General features: G+C 40.6%; 1 protein-coding gene across 3 annotated transcripts in view; it reads right to left on the bottom strand.

Moving 5' to 3' along the window:
- lrch4 (leucine-rich repeats and calponin homology (CH) domain containing 4) overlaps positions 1-14,250 on the bottom strand; it is a 30,132-nt gene extending 15,882 nt beyond the window's left edge. For all 3 annotated transcript variants that reach the window (XM_029257297.1, XM_029257299.1, XM_018742585.2), the window contains exons 1-2: positions 13,838-14,250; positions 97-241 (exon numbers count right to left, since the gene is read on the bottom strand). In XM_029257297.1, the coding sequence (XP_029113130.1) occupies positions 97-241; positions 13,838-14,009 (317 nt within the window). In that variant the 5' untranslated portion in view covers positions 14,010-14,250. The remainder of the gene's footprint in view (positions 1-96; positions 242-13,837) is intronic.
- Between the last annotated feature and the right edge of the window lie 4,792 nt (positions 14,251-19,042).

Below are 19,042 nucleotides of genomic sequence, written 5' to 3'. Positions count from 1 at the left end.
GCATTTGTTAGCCAATATCAGCATAAATGTATGAACTCTGTACATAACACTGATCTCTGGCAGATGTTTGTAAGCATGTCTGTGTACACTCAGTACCTGATATTGAGGTAGGTGAGGGCCTGCAGGTGGCAGATGGTAGGAGGAATGGAACGAATGCAGTTATGGTAGAGGCTGAGTGTCTCCAAGGAGATAAACTGGCACAGCTCCTCAGGCAGCTCACACAGACGATTCTTCGACAGATCTGCCAAAGACAACCAGGTAACAGCATATCAAAATTTCATAAGTCTACAGGAAGGGGCAGCTTAAAGCAAAAGTGTTTTTTTTTTTTTTTTAAACAGTGCTCACTCCCCCACATAAAAGGTACTAACAGCAGAAACAACACTGTCAGACAGTAGCCATTCCTCAGAGAAAGCAAAGTGGCTGTCAGAACAGCCTAGCTCAGAACTTATTCTGACCTGAGCTATGGTACACCTCCTTGTCTCTAACATTATGTGTAAAGAGTATTGCATGGACCATTATTAGACACCTGACACAGCTTTCACAAGGATTCAAAAAGCACCACACACTTACTTTCATGAAAAAAGTTCTTGGGCTCTCCAATAGCTCATATGTATGACATCTCACATTAGAATTTTCAAGAACACAAGTATCAGGTTACAACTGTTCAAAAGTAAAATGCCTTAAAAGGAACATGCAGACATCATTATGGATGAAAGATGGCTAGGCAACAATAAATGTAATCCAACTATTGAGTCTGAGCTTCACAAAACAGCCCTCAGTGTTCAGTATTACACCATGCCTGTCAGTCCTGCTGAATGGCTTCCCTTCCTTCCTTAGCCGAAATGTCTCCGCCCTCCAGGACTCCGTTAGTGTGGGTTCCACCCTACACCCAGTCAAGGCAGGGCCTCCACCACAGGCAGACGCTCCCTTGCAGCCCTGTGATTACAAACTGATTCCTTCCCCAGAAATAGCCCGTGACCTCAAGAGCAGACTAAGAAGGCAAACTCTGGCAGCCAGGGGACACCCCAGTACAGAGAGTGAAGGAGGCAGAAGAGAGTTGTGTGTGAAAGCAAGGATGGAAGACATAGGAAGGGGAAACAGGGAGCAAAAAGGAGATGGCACATTGCCCACATAAGCATTACAATAAACCATAAGTGCATACTCCAATTCACTGAAGTACAGTCTAGTACCATCAACCAGTGTCTGAAGAGCTAGTGAAAATTCCTCTTGTGTTTTGGCTTTGTCTTCTTTAGCATACTGGATTACAGCACAGTCTAGAGCAGTGAGTGAGTCATCCCAAAACTGTCAGTATGTGCAATATCTCAAAATACAGAAAACATGCAAATATGTTCATGGCAATACATGTCATTATGTTAGCTTTTGCAACATATAAACATTAACCAAGTCAAGTGTCATGCATGCAGCTGTGTGTGTGTGTGTGTGTGTGTGTGTGTGTGTGTGTGTGTGTGTATGTATATATAATATAGCAGCTTGCATTTCTCCCAGCCTGCATTGTTCTGAATTCAGAGGCCAGGGTGAACAATAGGGGTGATCCTGAGAGCGCATGGGCTATTGTGCGTCCTGCAACAAACTGCTCACGGCAGGAACCTGGCCGCCTAATGAACCTACTGTCTGCGCACAGCCTCCCAGGCCCATTTTGTCTTCATTTGATTTGGCAAGGAAATGCTTCAGGACAAACTTTCAGAGGCAGAGGAGTTGTCCTTTAGTCCGCATCTACATTACTTTCAGAGGTCCTTCTCTGGTTTAAAGAAAAAGCAGCAGCTGTAAATAGAACAGCTGACAGGTACTGACAATGGCAGACAGAGCTGCATTTATAACAAGGTGGCAGAAAGTCAGTAGCTTTCTTTGCTAGAAAGCAATCTGGACTGCTGCAACACTTTGTTGAAAAAAATTATACTTTTTTTAAATCTTCATCATTCATTTGTCTTGTGTAGGGACACTGATCTAGAGTGAGACACCAGCTTTACCTGTACTGCCCCATTAGATATCATAACTGCACTAATATGCTTAACAGCTTTAAGTTTTCAGTTCTCGAGTTTGACAACTGAACAGGAAGGATCTCAGACTTTTTTCCAAATGTTTACCTTGGTAACATTTTTACAGTTTTCCTCTCAAATAGTTTATAATCAATGTTTGGGTACATGATCTTTTATTTCACACACTAAGAATATGCAGCAAAACAAGGGGGCCATTGACAATTTTAAGGAGTTCTTATTTACTATTAGAACTAAATTACCCTGATTGAATCCCCTCCCACATTGAATATACACATTTTGCTAGCACCCTCAGACCATACACACACAGATATATCACTGGTTGTAAGGAGAGAAAAAAAAAAAAATACAAACTCAGGCAAGGACTTAAGCACCATTTACTGAAATGATTATGTGTTCAGTAGTTTTATGCATCTTTACATTACCAAATCCTTCAAAGACTTGAAAAGGGCAAGCTAAACATAATTCCCATCATTTTGTATTTTATATGTATATGCATTGCTGTTTGCAAGTCCAGCAACACAAAAGAGACTGTGATAATTACATTACTACATGCACACTACCATACATCTTCATGTGTGAATCACTACTCAGTGATTTGGGTGTCCAGGTGGTCCCTGACTTACGATGGGGTTACATTCCGCAAAACTCATCATAAGTCAAAAATGCATTTAATACACCTAACCTACCGAACATCATAGCCTAGCATATGTGCAATGGCCATTATGGGCTTGCTGCCTTCATGTTGGGCAATTATCTTGAGTTTCTCCTCAAGAGTAATTGCCCTCCTCTTCTTCCCACCACTAGCAGGAGACACAGATGGATGTTTCTGTGACATTATGGATGCACAAAACACAACCATGTGGCAGACAGAGATGGGGATCGCTGGTGCTGCCCAGCATCGCAAAAGAGTATCGCACCGCATATCGCTTGCCCAGGGGCATCAAAATTCAAAGTACGGTTTTTACTGAATGTCTATCGCCAGCTCACCATCGTAAAGTCGAAAAATTCTAAGTTGAGGAGCATCTGTATATTCTCATATTGATTACGCAGTGAAACGCACTAGGCCTGCTTTGTGACACTTTATACCATGTATGCCATTGTGGTCTTTTGCACAGCGCAAGTATTTATGCAAGTTCGCATATATGCAGCTTGTTTTGAGTTTCTAAGCAGAAATACTCATACTGATAAGTGGATGTTTATATTCTGACTAATATTTAATTTGAGCATAAACCAATTTTTTAATTGCTGAAAAGGAAAATTATTCCTGTGTGTAACGCGCACACACAGATCGTCTGGAACCGCTTGTCCCAAGCGGGGTCGCGGCGAGCTGGAGCCTAACCCAGCAACACAGGGCGAAAAGCTGGAGGGGGACAGGGTGACAGACTGGCAGACTGGCTAAATTATACTTTCCATTTTAATTTTCATTAAAGCTGCATCCATATAGATTTATATGCTTAAATCTGCATTCAGATGAGGATTTCGATCAGCTCCATCACATCCCTTACAACTACAAGGTCAGCATGACAGAGTACAACTGGTGCACATTACAAAAAAAAGAAAAGAAAAAAGAAAAAAAAATTTAATCGACTGTTCAGACCTCTTTCTGTTAAGATTGTTTTGTCCTCTCTCCCCATGTCTGTCACACCAAGATGAAGCAGTTGCATAGCACAACACCATTTTGCACACCCTCATCCAGGATTTCAATGCAAAACAAAGTTATGCTTCTTAGATAAGTGTGGATATTTGAGGTAAAGTAGTCTTGACACCAGGTAATCTTCTGCAAGCAAAAGCCTTGTAGCTAAAGAAACCATGATTTATGGTCAAATGTAGGCCTCACAGAAGGCATACTTTAGCCTGGCTAGAAATGTCTAGTGAGTGGGGGGCTGCAAGACCACCTGCCCTCCTAGATACAGTCCCTTCTAACAATTAAAAAGGGAATGCGAGTGAAGCAAAGTGAGATTAAGAGTTAAGACCACCTGCTAGTCTCCGATTCCCTGGACTTCCAACACACCCTTTTAGTCCATGAGCCAAAGCTGACTAATGAGCCGACTGGAATACCCTCTGACCCTTCTACTGAGACTCACTGTGTCCTTGGGCACTTCTCTACCTCCCAGAAAACACCAGACACAAAGCTGCGTTATTAAAAAGCACATTGTCAGTGAAGGACACAGCAAGAGAATTTTTTTTTTTTTTCTTTTTTTTTTAAAAAAAAAAAAAGTGAGATGGCAAGAGAAAGTTTGAACTTCAGACATTCCAAAACGGCAGGAAGTAAAACCATCAGTCAGCATTTCAGAAGAGTGCTTTGTAAAATAGAGAGAACACAATGCTAAAAACATGAGCTATAACATAAGCAACTGCTTTTTCACTCACTTCTGTTTCAACAAATGTTACTACTGTATGTCTTATTCATGAGACCTACATTATCTCTGAAAGGGTTTTCAAAGCCTGAATAATGCATGAATTAGAGAGACATGTGAAGATACTTCAGGGATTGAGTCACTTACATGGTGATGGGACAGTTTTAGGAGGTAGAAGGTTTGAACAACACAGACTATAGTATTGAAAGATGGTATTAAAAGAAAAGGTGATGTTCTGAGAAACGGAAGGGAAAAGTTGGTGCAAGGACAAACAACTGTAATACACTAAGCAAACTACTACAGGATTGCTTGCCTTCTTGTTTGGTTACTTTGCTGAATACTTATATGAATCAAAAAAGCAACCAAAACTTAGAGTGAGCAGTGGTCTGTGAGAAGAAAGGGTTAAGCATTCCCAGGAAACTAACAAGCATCTTACATATTTTCAAGGCAAAACAGCCCACAAAGCTTCAAACTTACACCACAGTGCTAATGTTTGCTTTTCATGAAGTGTACATGTAGTACATTTTCATCTTAAGAAAAATCACAATATATCTGTAAGTTATCTGAAATTTACTCATGTCTACAAGCAATTTGGAAAACCCGACAGACCTGTAGTAATTCCTACAAATGACTGATATGGGAAAACTGCAAAAATCAATCTTACTACTTTATTTTTACTTTCTATACACTTTTGTTTACTAACACTGTCAGAGCATTTGAGAAACTATCAGATTAAAAAAAAAAAAACCAGACCAAAAAAATCTAACAGTGGAACAAAAACCCTTATCACAGCAGCCCTAGCAGTTCAACAGTAAAGGACGTTTGCAAGGAATTCCTGTCATTGCTACTGTAAAACGTCTTGACTCAAAAGTTGTTCCTGGAATCAGTATCTAGAAAGAACCAATGCAAAAATCAAACATAGCCATTAACTTTCCACACTGATTACTAATCGTACCAGTTCTTCAGCTTCAAAACAGATAATCCAGTTGTGTGCTTCCTCCCCCCACCCAGCTCTCCCAATGGCTCCATAAGCTGTACCAAGTGAAAGCAAAGGTTGTGTTTAATCAATCTGTGTAGTACATTACCAACAACAGAATTAACATCGGGAGGGAGGGCAGCAGGTTAACACACAGGATGTCATATCATGGCTTCCTGTTGCAGTTGCTATACAAGCCTACATGACAAATGCATAGGAGTTGCATCACAAGTACTTGGATGTAAAGAAACATTAAGAAAAAGGGTGAGAGAAACAAACTGGTATTCACTGACAATGGAATACAGGTGTGGGGGGACATAAACCCTAGTGTACTCATGAACCGCAAATTCTCAATCCCATTTTCCACACAAAGGGTGAGCCATGGAACATTTACTAGCAATGAGTAGCAAGACCACAGAAGTTCTCAACAAACATGAACTGTGCCCTCTGTGCAGAACCGAAAGGTGTTTTGTGCACGCTACAACTCTCAGCACAGCAGCTGCATCCAGCTGCAGCACAGCCTAGAGCATTAGCATTGCCTTGCAATCAGACACTCGGAGGGATAGCCAGTCTGCAAGCCAGCAGGGAACATGCTCTGTTCAGACCACAAACAGCACCAGCTCTTTTTATGGTCTGATGAATCAATTATACATTGGCTAGAATGCCAAAAATAAATTAATACCTGATTTTAACATTTAAACAATGCTAAAAAAAAAAAAAAAAAAAAAAAAAAAATTTTTTTTAAAAATCATGGGAAGAAGAAAATGCTAGTGAGAAAGAAAAGACAAAGTATCCACACCATTTTAATGGCCATAACAGCACAGCATTTCACATTTGGCTGAGGCACTGAAGATGATAGGCAAAGCCCAGGATTCCAGGCTAGATTAACCATGTTTAGATTACAGTCAACCAATACTAGATTACCTAGTATTCAGTGTACACATGACTGAACATTGTTCATCAGCTTAGAAAACAGCTGCACCATTTCTGTGGAGTGGTGACTCCGCCCTGGGGCATGTGTTCCAGACAAATCCACTTCAGAGAGCAACCATGGGATCCCATCCATTGACATGGGGGGGTGGGGCAAGAGGGCTTTGAAACCTGGTTTAGCACAGGCAACCCTCAGACATGCATGTGCAAAGCTCATGTATATCTCCTTTGCAAGAAAGTCATACTCCAGCTCTTACACAAGCCATAACCACACACTAACATATGTACCACACTGTTTCAGTCCCAAGTCCTGATATCACTATTTCCATAGCGACCAGAAGAGATACAGACTTATCTATGGTGTGGGTAGCAAAATTATACCACCCTCCATCAGACCGAGTCAGGATTTGAGTCCAAGACCAGAGTACGATGCCCCTGTATTATTAAAAGCAGAACTTTTTTTTTTTTTTTTTTTTTAAAAAACTGGAAACAATGCCATGCTTTAAAATGGAGACCAGGGTCCTCCCCCATAAAGTTCTCCTTGCATGAACACACATTTTTGAGGTACAAGGTTTGCTTTAGTCTTTTTTTTTTTTTTTTTTTTTTTTAAATCACTGAACCTTTCTGCCTCTTATGACTAAAAAAAAAATGAATACAATCATCTTAAAGTCAAACAAGATATATAACCAGTGATTTCATTGCTGATGCCAGAGTAAAATACTGAAGCACAACTAACAAAAGGCACGTGTTCTCTACAGGCAGTCCGCAAATTGTGAACGAGTTCTGTATCCTTAGTCTGTCTTTAAGTTCGATTTTGACATAAGTCAGAACAGCTAGGTATGGTGGGTATCTAAGGTTAGTTTGTCAAATGTTTGTCTTAGTATATCGTATACCTTTCTGTGTATAAAAACATTAAAGAAACACTTCACATACACTAAAATAATATAACAATACAGTAATATGTTATACTAATGATAAAAAATATAACTACAGTATTTATAATAGAGAGACATAATAAATGTTACTACTGTCGTGATGTATAGAGGACACGGAGGAGGCTGGACCCAAGTGCAGGATTGTTTATTCAGAATCAAAGAACTAGGAGAGGCAAGAATCCGAAATCGTGGTTGAGGGACATGGCGGGCGGCCGTTATCAAAAAGATGTGGAACGGGACCAGGGAAGGACAGGAGTTGAAGAGCAAAAAGCTAGGTAGGTTTGAGAACGGGGGGGTGAGTGTCTGGAGTGACATTCCGCAATTGGGAAGAAGAGTCTTGCAGCCGAGTGCTCTCAGACAGAGACAGAGGGTGTGCGTGCAAAACATTAAAGAAACTGTTTGCTTTTGTTCGTTTGTGTTTCACATTTTCTTTTATTATTTCTATTTTAGTTTCAATAGTGATCGTTTCCCTTTTCTTGGATGCATCATCATCACTTGCATTACATTTGCATTTTGGTGCCATGGTTAGCAGGGTAAAAACAAAAAAAATTAAAGGCAAATACAGTAACACGACACACTTAACAGGAAAACAAAGTCTTAGTCCTACCTCGGGCTCACACGCCCCACCCATGAGCCAACAAACCGCTGTAAATGCGCGTTGCAAAATAGCGCCCATTTGTTATTACAAACTAATCTTTATACAGTAACTTGAATTTTTAACAGGCTTAATTACAACATTCTCATATCATTGGTACTTGAGGGTGACCAAAAAAAAAAAAATCAACTTCTGGTCAGTAAGAGGGTGGTTTGTAAGTACAGGTTGTTTGTAAGTCGGATGTTTGTAACTGAGGGATTGCAAAACAAATCAAATAGTCTGTTATAACAGTCATTATGGTGCTAATTTCAGGCCAGGACAACATTCAAATATCAAATCAATTTTAAAAAAAAGGTGAACTAAAGACACAGCATGTTTATATAATGGGTACAATACACCGGTTTTATTGCACAATGTATAATACTTTGACTACTATACAATTTTTTCTGTATTTCAATCAAATATTACATATCATAGCTATACATGGATGTAAACCTTCACTACAAATACAGGCTGTAATAAATACCTCAAGACTGAGACAGAGAAAAGTGAACAGGGTACAATATTGAAATATAGGTTGTTACAATTCTGAAACCTTTTTCATTCACATACTCTTTTATGAGCTGTCCATCAATCACAACTCACTTGGTCTCAGGTGGCAGTCTACTACTAGAACAAAAACAAATAGTATGGTGAAGACCACAAATGACAACACATGAGAGCAAAGATTCTGTAGATGGTAGTCATGGCAAACCCAGTTTAACATTACGGCCAATTACATAAACAGAAAGCAAACACCACTATTACTGAGGACACAGCATTTCAAAGAGTGCTGCTAGCCTTTCCTGCTTCTCACATTACCACTGCATTTTGTCTCAACAGATCAAGCCATCACAGAACTTTCAGATGACGCTATGCCAGCTTAAAAAGGCACCAAGTCATAGTCAGCAAGCTAAACAGAGAGCCACTGCTATTAAACAGACAAGAAACTCCAATATCAGCTGCTATTTAATAAACTTCTGGCCAAGCATGCATGAGCAAACTGGAAAGACAATATAACTGTCATTGGGTAAACTCAACTATAGAATATTATATATTCACCAGAACAGGTGATTTGTCATGGCCTATTTTTATCAAAAGCTGCAGTTACTTTTTTTTTTTTTTTAAAATCTTTTAGTGATTCTAGTCCATCCCTAACCATATTAGTGACTGTATGCTGTTCTAAAAAAAGTACTACTGATGTCTTACTTTTAATTACAGAGATGCATCATACACAATATGGAATTTTGACCCAACATATAGCTACATACCACAGAAAGTAAAAAATACACTGCTACTATAAACTTATGAGAGCCATGGGCAATGCTACTTTCTGCCTATAATACACATGACAGTTGCTTTAAATGAACAGAATAATTCCAGCCAATTCCCTGAGGCCTGACACAACCTGCTTACATTCCTATCCCATGGGACTGATGGGACTCACCTCACCATCTGCTGTGGCACAAAAAAACTGGCCTTAACAATGCTTGATTCTATAACAGAGGCAAGAGGAGCATGAATCAGAAGCAGAAAAAGCAGAAGTTTAACAGAAGTGAGCAATAAACCACATCCGGTGTGTGACAGAGATGCAACTGTGAGGGGAAACAGTAATGCACAACACACTGACAGAGTGGAGAAGCATGGGTACAGAGTGGAGTGAGCACAAACAACCATACTCACATTGAGATACTATTTGAGCATAATGGTACAGACTAATAGAGCTTGTACTCATATGGCAGCTTGCCGACCACTGCAGGACTCAAAATAGACTAAGGGAAAAGAAAAAAACCTTCAATTGCTTCCCAAAATAAAATTAAGAATTTTTACCTACTGATAACTCATTCCATTAATTAAAATTCTTTTATTATGGACACTATGTATGTGGCTCTTAAAGCATTTCCTCACTGGAATATTTGTCATTACAATATATGTATATGAAATTCCCGCTACTGGAATTCAACTTGAGGTCCAAAATTCTCTGCATTAATTATATTTGAACGCTCTTGGCTATAAACCTCACATGGTTGGCAAAATATCCCAGTGGGGAACTTAAATATACTGAATTGGTTTTAAGGTTAAAATATAGCCACATTAAACCTGCTTATTGTATTCCTCTCCCTGTATACACAACTACTAGTATGACTTAAGGAAGAATGAGAAAAAGCCCAGTGACATGGCATCAGAATACCAGCCGGATACCAGCACTTTGTCTGGTGCTACTTACTACTGAAAAAAAAAAGGGTGAATGAACAAAACAGATGTCCAAGACAGGGCATAAAATCTAGAAAGAGGTGCCTGATATTAAAAAGTCTAATCCAAAATACTGCAAACCACCTTAGCCATTCCTACTGACATAAATCTTTAAAAGACCAATTAATTTAATTTAGAATAAAAGTGCGTACGCCATGCGCAATGTGATGTAGACAATTACAGAACATTCCCCAGATAGTATGTCACAAACATTTGGCAAGACATATACTTCTGAGAGTAAATGTCTGCAAAGAATTGGTTTCTGAAAGGTAAATAGTGTTTTAACTGTACATGGACATTTAACTATCAGGTTTCTTCACTACACCCAAACAAATCTCACCCCACATGCCCACATATTTACTCAGCCTGAGTTTCTGTTTGTGCTACATGATGTTTCCACCTCACAGGTTTGTGAGATCTGCTTCTGCAGAGAAATCTTGTGTGCTGGTCTGTTCCAAAAAAACTCCACTGTTCCTTAGAATGCCATCTAAATGCTGATCTGGACTTTTCTCTTCCATGAAGATCTGAAAGGCTTTTGTCACTGATGTAAAGCATTCAGAATTTCTAACATTTGTTCTAAGACAGAACAAATACAAAGGTTTTTCAGTAATCAGTATAACTAAAATGAACCCCTTGAGTTCAGCCAAAGAAAAAACTAGAAGTTATGAGATAAGTAACTTTACTCAAAGTATCATTAAGCAACTTCACAGACAACCTATGGCAATCAAAGTGAATAATGTGCATAAACTGTTCCTGTAATTTCTGAAAAATGTTGCTTGCTTAAAGAATGCGCAAACATTTGAAATGTGGCATAGTGGTACAGCAGGTAGTGGTGATGCTTCGCAGCACCTGGGCAGGTGTAAGCTTGAATCCACCTCAGTCTGTGTGGAGTTTGCATGTTCTCCATGTATTTGTGCAGGTTTTCTCTGGGTGTTTCAATTTCCTCCCACAGGTGAATGACATGTTTCAGGTTGACCGCTGATTCTAAATTGCTTTTAGTGTGTGTGTCTACCCTGAAAAAATCTGGTGTACCTGCCTAGCCTAGCTCCATATGCTTCCAAGAGAGGCTCCAAATCACAGCAAACCTGACTTGGAAAAATGGCTGATCGTAATGAGCGACAGCGAGTAACCTGTACTAAAAAAAATCTACAGATAGGAGTTCTCAACCCCCATTTTGGGACATACCCACGTATACTTGTTTTCATGGCAGATAAGCTTTTAAGCAGTTCTGCCAACAAGTTTACTATAGAAGAGGCCATAGAGATGAACCCATTCAACTGAAGACTACCACTTTTCAGTCATTTTGATTGGACTTTAATACAAGTAAAAAAAAAAAAAATAGATTATTTCGATAAAATGTGTTACACTATTTGTGAAATGCCTTCGGGGAGAACAGACTAACCTTTAGCATACTTAACAAGTGAATCACATTCTTTTGACAGGTCAGGGTACATAACCAAATACAATGCAAACCAGCATACCAAGAGTGTATGATAAAGTGAGGGTTGAGAACCTCTGGTGCAAAGGATAGCTAAATGCTGACTGAAAAAACATACATATATACAAAAACACAGCTTCATACCACAATGGTAAACTAGGAAAAACAAACTAAATTTTACTGAAAAGTGAATTTTAAAAGATCTCATTTCATACTATATACAGCATCCCACAAGGACCACAAACAACATCTATCTTATTCCAGAGCATAATGGAGCATACCAGGTATAAATTTATCTGCCAGTGTGTTGTTTGGATATGTGCCTTAATAGCCATAAGCACTTGAACACCAGAAAGTCACTAACCAGACAGTGGATTTAATAAATAGTTTGCAGGAAAGTGACAAAACCAAAAATGCAAGCAGAGACACTGTTTGACCAAAGGGCCACCCCTTCCTACCTCTCCATCTCTGTTACTTTGCTCTGAACAAGAGACTGTTGTCACCACCAACCTTGAAAGGTCATATGAATGTGCAGATATAATTATTAACTTACTTTGCTCACTGTCTCACACCATTCCAAAAAACAATGAGCTGCTATAACAAGCCAAGGAATCCTGCTTTACTTACAAAACCTATTAGAATGTTTTAAACAATTATAAACTTGTCCTGTGATTTTTTTTTCCCCATTTTCAGGTCAAGATAAGGTTCTTACTAGAGTTGTTTCATGGCAGAAGAAAGTTTTGCCTTGTCCTCTGATAATGTGTCCTCCCAAAGGGTGCTCTGAAACTCTGACCTTCTTCCTGGGAGCTACTCCACAGTTCAGCACATACAGGGATTGATTTCTCTACAAACTCAAGCAACTCTTAGCAGTAGTTTTCATTAGCAGTGCAATTTTTTTTTTTTTGGTCCCATTTTCACCATCTAAATCTAAGATTTAAACACCAATTTGAATGTGAATTTTCCAGTTTGTCACAGCTAAATTTTGATTTAAAAAAAGTTATGGTAATGAATGCCTTTCTACCCATGTTTTGCCTGCTTCAGATGACTAACAATTTTATAGTTAAATGTAAAGCATACTTCTGCAAAGTCCGTTAAAAAAAACACAAGGGTTGCATTAGTTTTCTTTCATAAAATTCTGATAAAATCACATTTTTCCTGGATAAAACAGTCTGCCTACTCAAATCTTACTCCATACTGAAAGAGTGATGTGTCATCATCCACTGTACATGGAGAACGAACAGGTTACAACACCTCCTCATTGGGGAGAAAAAGACTTGGGCAGTACACACTGATGAGCAGTGGTATTACAGAGCTCATGCACAATACACTCATTCTTGGATCTAAAGACAACGTACACCCTACCATTCAATCTGAAGCCACCGACATGAGTACTGATCACTCACCTTCATGTCACTGCTTCCCCTTACCTTACCTATAGCACAAATGAACGTGTGCTCTAGTAGAGAATTGCTGGCCTGAATAAAAGCAATTTTGAAATAAGCCATTTTAATCACCTAATTCAGTAAACTGGACAATGATCTCACGAAAGGTACAGATGTGTCTTCAGCACTAAGTGTCTCCTGGCCCTGAACAGGGAGCAGATGGTCACAATGACTGGTGCAAGAGAACGCGGGGGGGGGGGGTCATTTCATCCGAGCTGGATCCTCAAAACTTCAGAAAGGCCAAGTCCACCGTTTCCGTCCCCCGGAAACAAAACAAAACAAAACAAAAAAAACAACAAACAAAAAAACAAAGCATGCACAATGTACAATCTCCTCACTGGGAGTGCAGTTCATTCGTTCACGCTACTGTACTGAGTGTCTCTGCAGGCAGCAGCGAGCGAGGAGGCTGCTCCAAAACCAAACTCAAAGGAAACGGCGGCCGGCTTGCATTCACTTAGAGAAACGGCCGCTAACACAGGAAGCGGAGAGGGAAGCCAAATTTCTAATAACCAATGGAAAAAACCGCCAACGCCGGGTTTTGAGCACAACACACACACACACACTTCACTTCGTGGGCAGAAGGGAGGGAGGCGCTGTGTGGTGTATCGAACGCCGAGAACAGGCCGTTCGGAACTTAAGCCTAAGACAGGTGTCGAGGTGAACAACAGCACCGCCTGAATTCAGGGCACAGGAGAAAGTTAAAACGAAGTTAGCTGTTACTTCGACAACCTCACTTCCTATTCTTTACTCTGCTGCACAGGTACCTCGAGCCAATCAGATCTGAGATCAATCAGTGAAAGAACAACAAGCAATTTTTTTTTGCCAGAAAAAGCGAAAAAGAAGCTGCGGCCCACCTGCATGTGTGATATCGGACAGGTCGTAGTTCTTGGCGCTGCAGGGGAATTCCTTCAGCTTTCGGTTGGACAGGCTGAGCGCCCCGCTGGAGGCGGCCTCCTCAAGCGCCTTTTCCACACTCCGGCTCGCCGCTATCGTCGCCGGCAGCTGGGAACCATCCCCAGCAGCCATTAAACAGAATATGCCTCTATTAGTTTACCTTTTGACGAGTAAATTTTCTTTGAATTTATTTTCTTTATTATTCGTTGACGTCTCGCGAAAGTTTATATTATAAAATAAAAGAAAAAAACCAGAACTACGGTCCACGGCCTGAGAGTCTCAAAATGAGGAAGACGAAGTTGCCTCAGCCTCCGAAGTTTGAGTCTTCACGCGTCGGAGAGCGGCGAACTGCGGTCCATCCTCAGCAAGGAGAACTGCGCGGAGGAGTAGGGGGAGGGACTAAAGGGCGGGGCCAATGGGAGGAGCAGAATGTGAGGTTCGAGACGAAGGGCGGATCCACTGAGTCAATTCACAGCGCCTTTACGGGAGACTGACGGATGTATGAACCAATCAGAAGTGGGGGTGGGTTGGCAGGAGAACTGACAGGGCTTCTGATGACCGCCGGCTTCGCGAGAGAACTGTCATGAAATTGAAAGCTCGTTTATTGGACGTTATACCTCACAAAAATTATGTAAACTGCACGGCGTACTTACTTGCAAGGAAAACACTCAAAACCTAATTTTTCTTAAATTACATATTCTCTTTTGTCTACAGAGTGATACACTTCAGCACTGGTTGGTTTCGTTATGCTGTTCAGAGAAGTTTGCGTGTGCGTGCGTACATATTTCCTGTAATATGTGTCAGGTGTTTTACAAGGTGCACCGTGATTGTATTTTCCATCCTGGGGCCGGGGGAGATTCACTCTTTATTTCTTCCACATGTCTTTAACCCTTTTTATTTTCTCCTGCCAGATGCTCCCCATTGCTGTCTCTTCGGACCCATTACCAGGTCCACCCCCTTCCCACTGATGTCTCCATCGGCCCATCTGTCAATGCCGCTGTGTCGCGGTCACACAGCTGGCTTTGTTGCCATGGAGACACAACATTCGTTTTCACTGCGCTCAGATGCACCTTCACTAAAGCACGCTGACTTTAGCAGTAACGCTCAGTGAGGATTCACGTGTAACTATGTTTCCTGAAAATGCATATTTAGAACTTCTGTTGAAAATCAAGAACATGACATACAGTATATATACACACAAAAAACGGACAAAGACTAAGTGCAAAGAGAGTACAGGTAAATTAGGTGCTCCTACACAAAGAATAAGTATAGTTAAAGAAAATGTTTGTAGACTTTAAACTTTCTTCAAGAACTGATACTCAAATCTTGTTTTCTACAATGAGCATAAAGAAGAAAGTAATGTACCCTGCAAACTTAAATTAAATGCTTCTCAGTATGAAATTATTGTGACTGGACAAATCTATATTGCTAAAATATATAGCAATTTATATTACATTTGACATGCATTATACATAATAAAATATACAGTATATTATATATACAGTATATTCTGGAGTTACAAAACAAAGGAAATAAATGAGATGAGAGTGTGTGTGTGTGTGTGTGTGTGTGTCCATGGTGAGAGAGGAGCAGAGAATACAGCCAAGGGACACAGAAAGAAAGGAGAGCGGAAGAAGCAGAGAGCAGGGGCGTGAGAAACAGTGAGGTCAGATCTGTACTATCAAGCTTTCTGGACATGTTCAAGAGAAAGGAAGAGGCAAACAGAGAGGAAGTAGCATAGATAAGCATGGAGAGAGAGTAACAGCTGGCCTACAATGAACAAAATAAGAGGAATTGTACTTCATAATATTTTTCAACCAGAAATATTGAAATGCTCCATTTAATGTTACACTAGAGACCTGGACCATTTTCACAGGCCTTATAAAATTGTCTGATTTTCTTCATATGAATTGCTTTGATTTTTCTATTTTAATCCAGTTGCTAGAGGCATCTCAGTTTTTTAAACCCAGATTAATATTGTACAGTTTATTATCAACTCAGGTTATATCAATTATACCATGATCATCATAAGAGACCTTCCTGATGCAGTACTCAACCACCCAAGAAACCATATTAGACTAATATTAATTACAACCAATCCTATCAAACTGGCAAAACAGAAACTACTGCTAAAAACAGTTACTTTACTGGAATTACAGCAGTGTACAGATAAGGGGCAAAGTATCAAGGAAAACTGGAAAGTTGAAAAGAGGACAGAAGAGGACCTAATGCAAGGCCACTGAAAGATGAGAGTTCCTGAGAATGTAGGGAATGCTATGGGACATAACTTACCCAGCAGCAGCTGCAGGAAAGAGAGACAGCAAGAGCAGGGGAGAGGGAAAGATACAACAATGTAACCAAACCGACTGAAGGACCTCTAAATGGCAGTACAGTACATTAAATACACACACACACACACACACACACACACACACACCATCTGAAACCGCTTGTCCCATATGGGGTCACGGGGAGCCGGAGCCTAACCTGGCAACACAGGGCAAAAGGCTGGAGGGGGAGGGGACACACCCAAGAAGGAACTCCAGTCCGTCACAAGGCACCCCAAGGGGGACTCGAACCCCAGACCCACCGGAGAGCAGGACCCGGGCCAACCCACTGCACCACCACAATAAACAAACAAAGAAATAATAATAACAACAACAACAACAATAATAATAATAATTATTATTATTATTGTAATTATTATTGGAATCTAATACAAAAGCGCCACCTATTGTGACATTTGACTAATACAAAATTTTCTTTGAAGCCATTTTACCTGAAATACACATTTGTACTAATAAAAGATTTATTTCCTTACCTCAGAAGAGGAAAGATAGTAGAGTACAAAAATATCAGGAGTGGGCAGATAACCAGACTGACTGAACACATTTTTATATTGAACTGTTTCTGCAGCAGTGGATTGGACCGGGTCCTGCTCTCTGGTGGGTTTAGGGTTCAAGTCCCGCTTGAGGTGCCTTGCGACGGACTGGCGTCCTGTCCTGGGTGTGCCCCCTCCCCCTCCAGCCTTACACCCTGTGTTGCCGGGTTGGGCTCTGGCTCCCCGTGACCCCGTATGGGACAAGCGGTTCAGACAGTGTGTGTGTGTATTTGTGTGTGTGTGTGTTTCTGCAGCTAAATGGGAAATATGCTCTCCTGTGATACATTTGGATTTAGAGTTCCTTCGCTAGCAGCTCTCTTGTGTTGCCATGTTGATGTAAATAAATATAGGTTTAAGTTAAGGTTTAAGTAGGTTATGGAAGGTCAACTGCAATATGATTTTACAAATAACTTCAGCAAAATAAGCCTGACTGTGGACAGGCTCAGTGCAAGTGACGTCTAGAAATGCAAGTGTGTTCCAAGTTTCAGGCTTTATACTGAAGACCTTTTTCAGTATGTTGTTTTTATGTTTCAGACCACTTTCTGACAGGTTCACCTTTCAACTGAAAATGTTTATGCAGCAGTCATTACAGTCTAATTTGTCCTCACTTTAACACTGCAGGCCTATAAGCCAAAACTAATTTTGGGGATTAAAGCTTTTATAATAACTCTTGCTTATGGATCTGGACTCCAATTTGTGTTTTACTTATTCTTATCACACACACCATCTGAAGCTGCTTGTTCCATGTGGGGAGTCTAACCCGGCAGCACAGGGCGTAAGGCTGGAGGGGGAAGGATACGCCCAGGAAGGGACACCAGTCCATCACAAGGCACCCCAAGCGGGACTCGAACCCCAGACCCACTAGAGAGCAGGACCCGGTTAAACCCGCTGCACCGCTGCACACCCCTCTATTCTTATCACATTATTATTTATATATCCTTATCTTATACATCCTTATGTATATATCTCTGCTTCTCACGTAATTCAGATAGCCCTTCTTCTACTTTCTCTTCTAATGGCACCATTTCTTTCCTTTGTGGTCCTAAAATGACATCTCCATTTCATTTTACCATGCATATATCAATTAACTCCAACTTTAACTCACCAGACAGCTGACACTGCCTTAAAAAGTTCTGCTAATTAAAAGCATCTTTTACATCAGGTATAGTCTCCTGCTACAAGGTTAAGAGGAAGACTACTACAAAATTTATCAGCAATGAGCTGAATTGCTCTTCTATATTTTATTCAGCCACAGTAGTCTTAAATAAATAATGCCATTAAATAAATGCTACCATTTATTTAATGGCATTATTTTGAATTTGCGTACTATGGTGTTCAATAAAAGGTCAAAAAAATTAATTTAGCATATTCTTTAAATATATTTGTGTCATATACCTTTGACCATTTAAGCAATGCTCTTTTCCACCTATGTAACCTCAAATGACCCCAGCAGTTCTTCTTTTTTACCTTCACTTTTCATTAAGATGGATCTTGTGTGTGGTTACCAAGAGCCTTTCTTGGAATTCCTGTGGGCCGTGGCTCAGGTTTCACTGTTACCAGGCAATATGAACAGTGAGGGGTCGAGACAAAGAAGCGAGAGGGGGTGAAGGATGGGGCCAGAGCTGCGCAAGGTTCCCACTTGACGGCTATTCTCCTCTCTGGTGGTGGCTCATGTTGGACTTCATCACACCTTCAACCTTTGCCCTCTTATGGCTCATTTGGGCCAGCTCTGACCAGTCAGATCTTGGTGATGTAAATGGAGGATAAACGGTGGGATTATGAGTGTGTTTCCATGGCTTAACCAATGGGGTCTGAATAAGGGCCAAGCTAATTATGATCTTTGACCATAGCAACCAGAAACATTCTCTAGCTGACCTCCACAGAGTTTTCTACAATAACAGGTCAGAGGCAATGTGTTAAAATAAGCACTGATGTAATCCTGTTTTCCATACTGTTCTTCAGTTTTGCCCCAAGCAACAGGAACCTCTAAGAATTAGATGCTGCTGATGGTGACAGCCACCTCTGGCTTGCCCTTGGGCTTTGACATTCTCTCCATGGGGTGACCACTATGGGGGTGCTGTGGGGCAGCCAGGGGCAGGAGTGCTTTGGGGGGGATACAGAACATGTAGTAGCTGCAACACTACATCTATCTATCATTCTTTTCTGGTCACCAAGCTCCCCCTGCATCTCTCCTCTTTTCTTTCCTCTTCTTTGCCAGCTAGTTGCCTGGAGGCCATGATACCCTATTTGACCAAAGGATGGCACTGTGACACCAGGCCCCATA

Source organism: Scleropages formosus, chromosome 13 (assembly GCF_900964775.1).
Source record: "Scleropages formosus chromosome 13, fSclFor1.1, whole genome shotgun sequence".
Classification (NCBI taxonomy): Eukaryota; Metazoa; Chordata; class Actinopteri; order Osteoglossiformes; family Osteoglossidae; genus Scleropages; species Scleropages formosus.
This window is presented reverse-complemented; position numbering and strand designations above follow the sequence as displayed.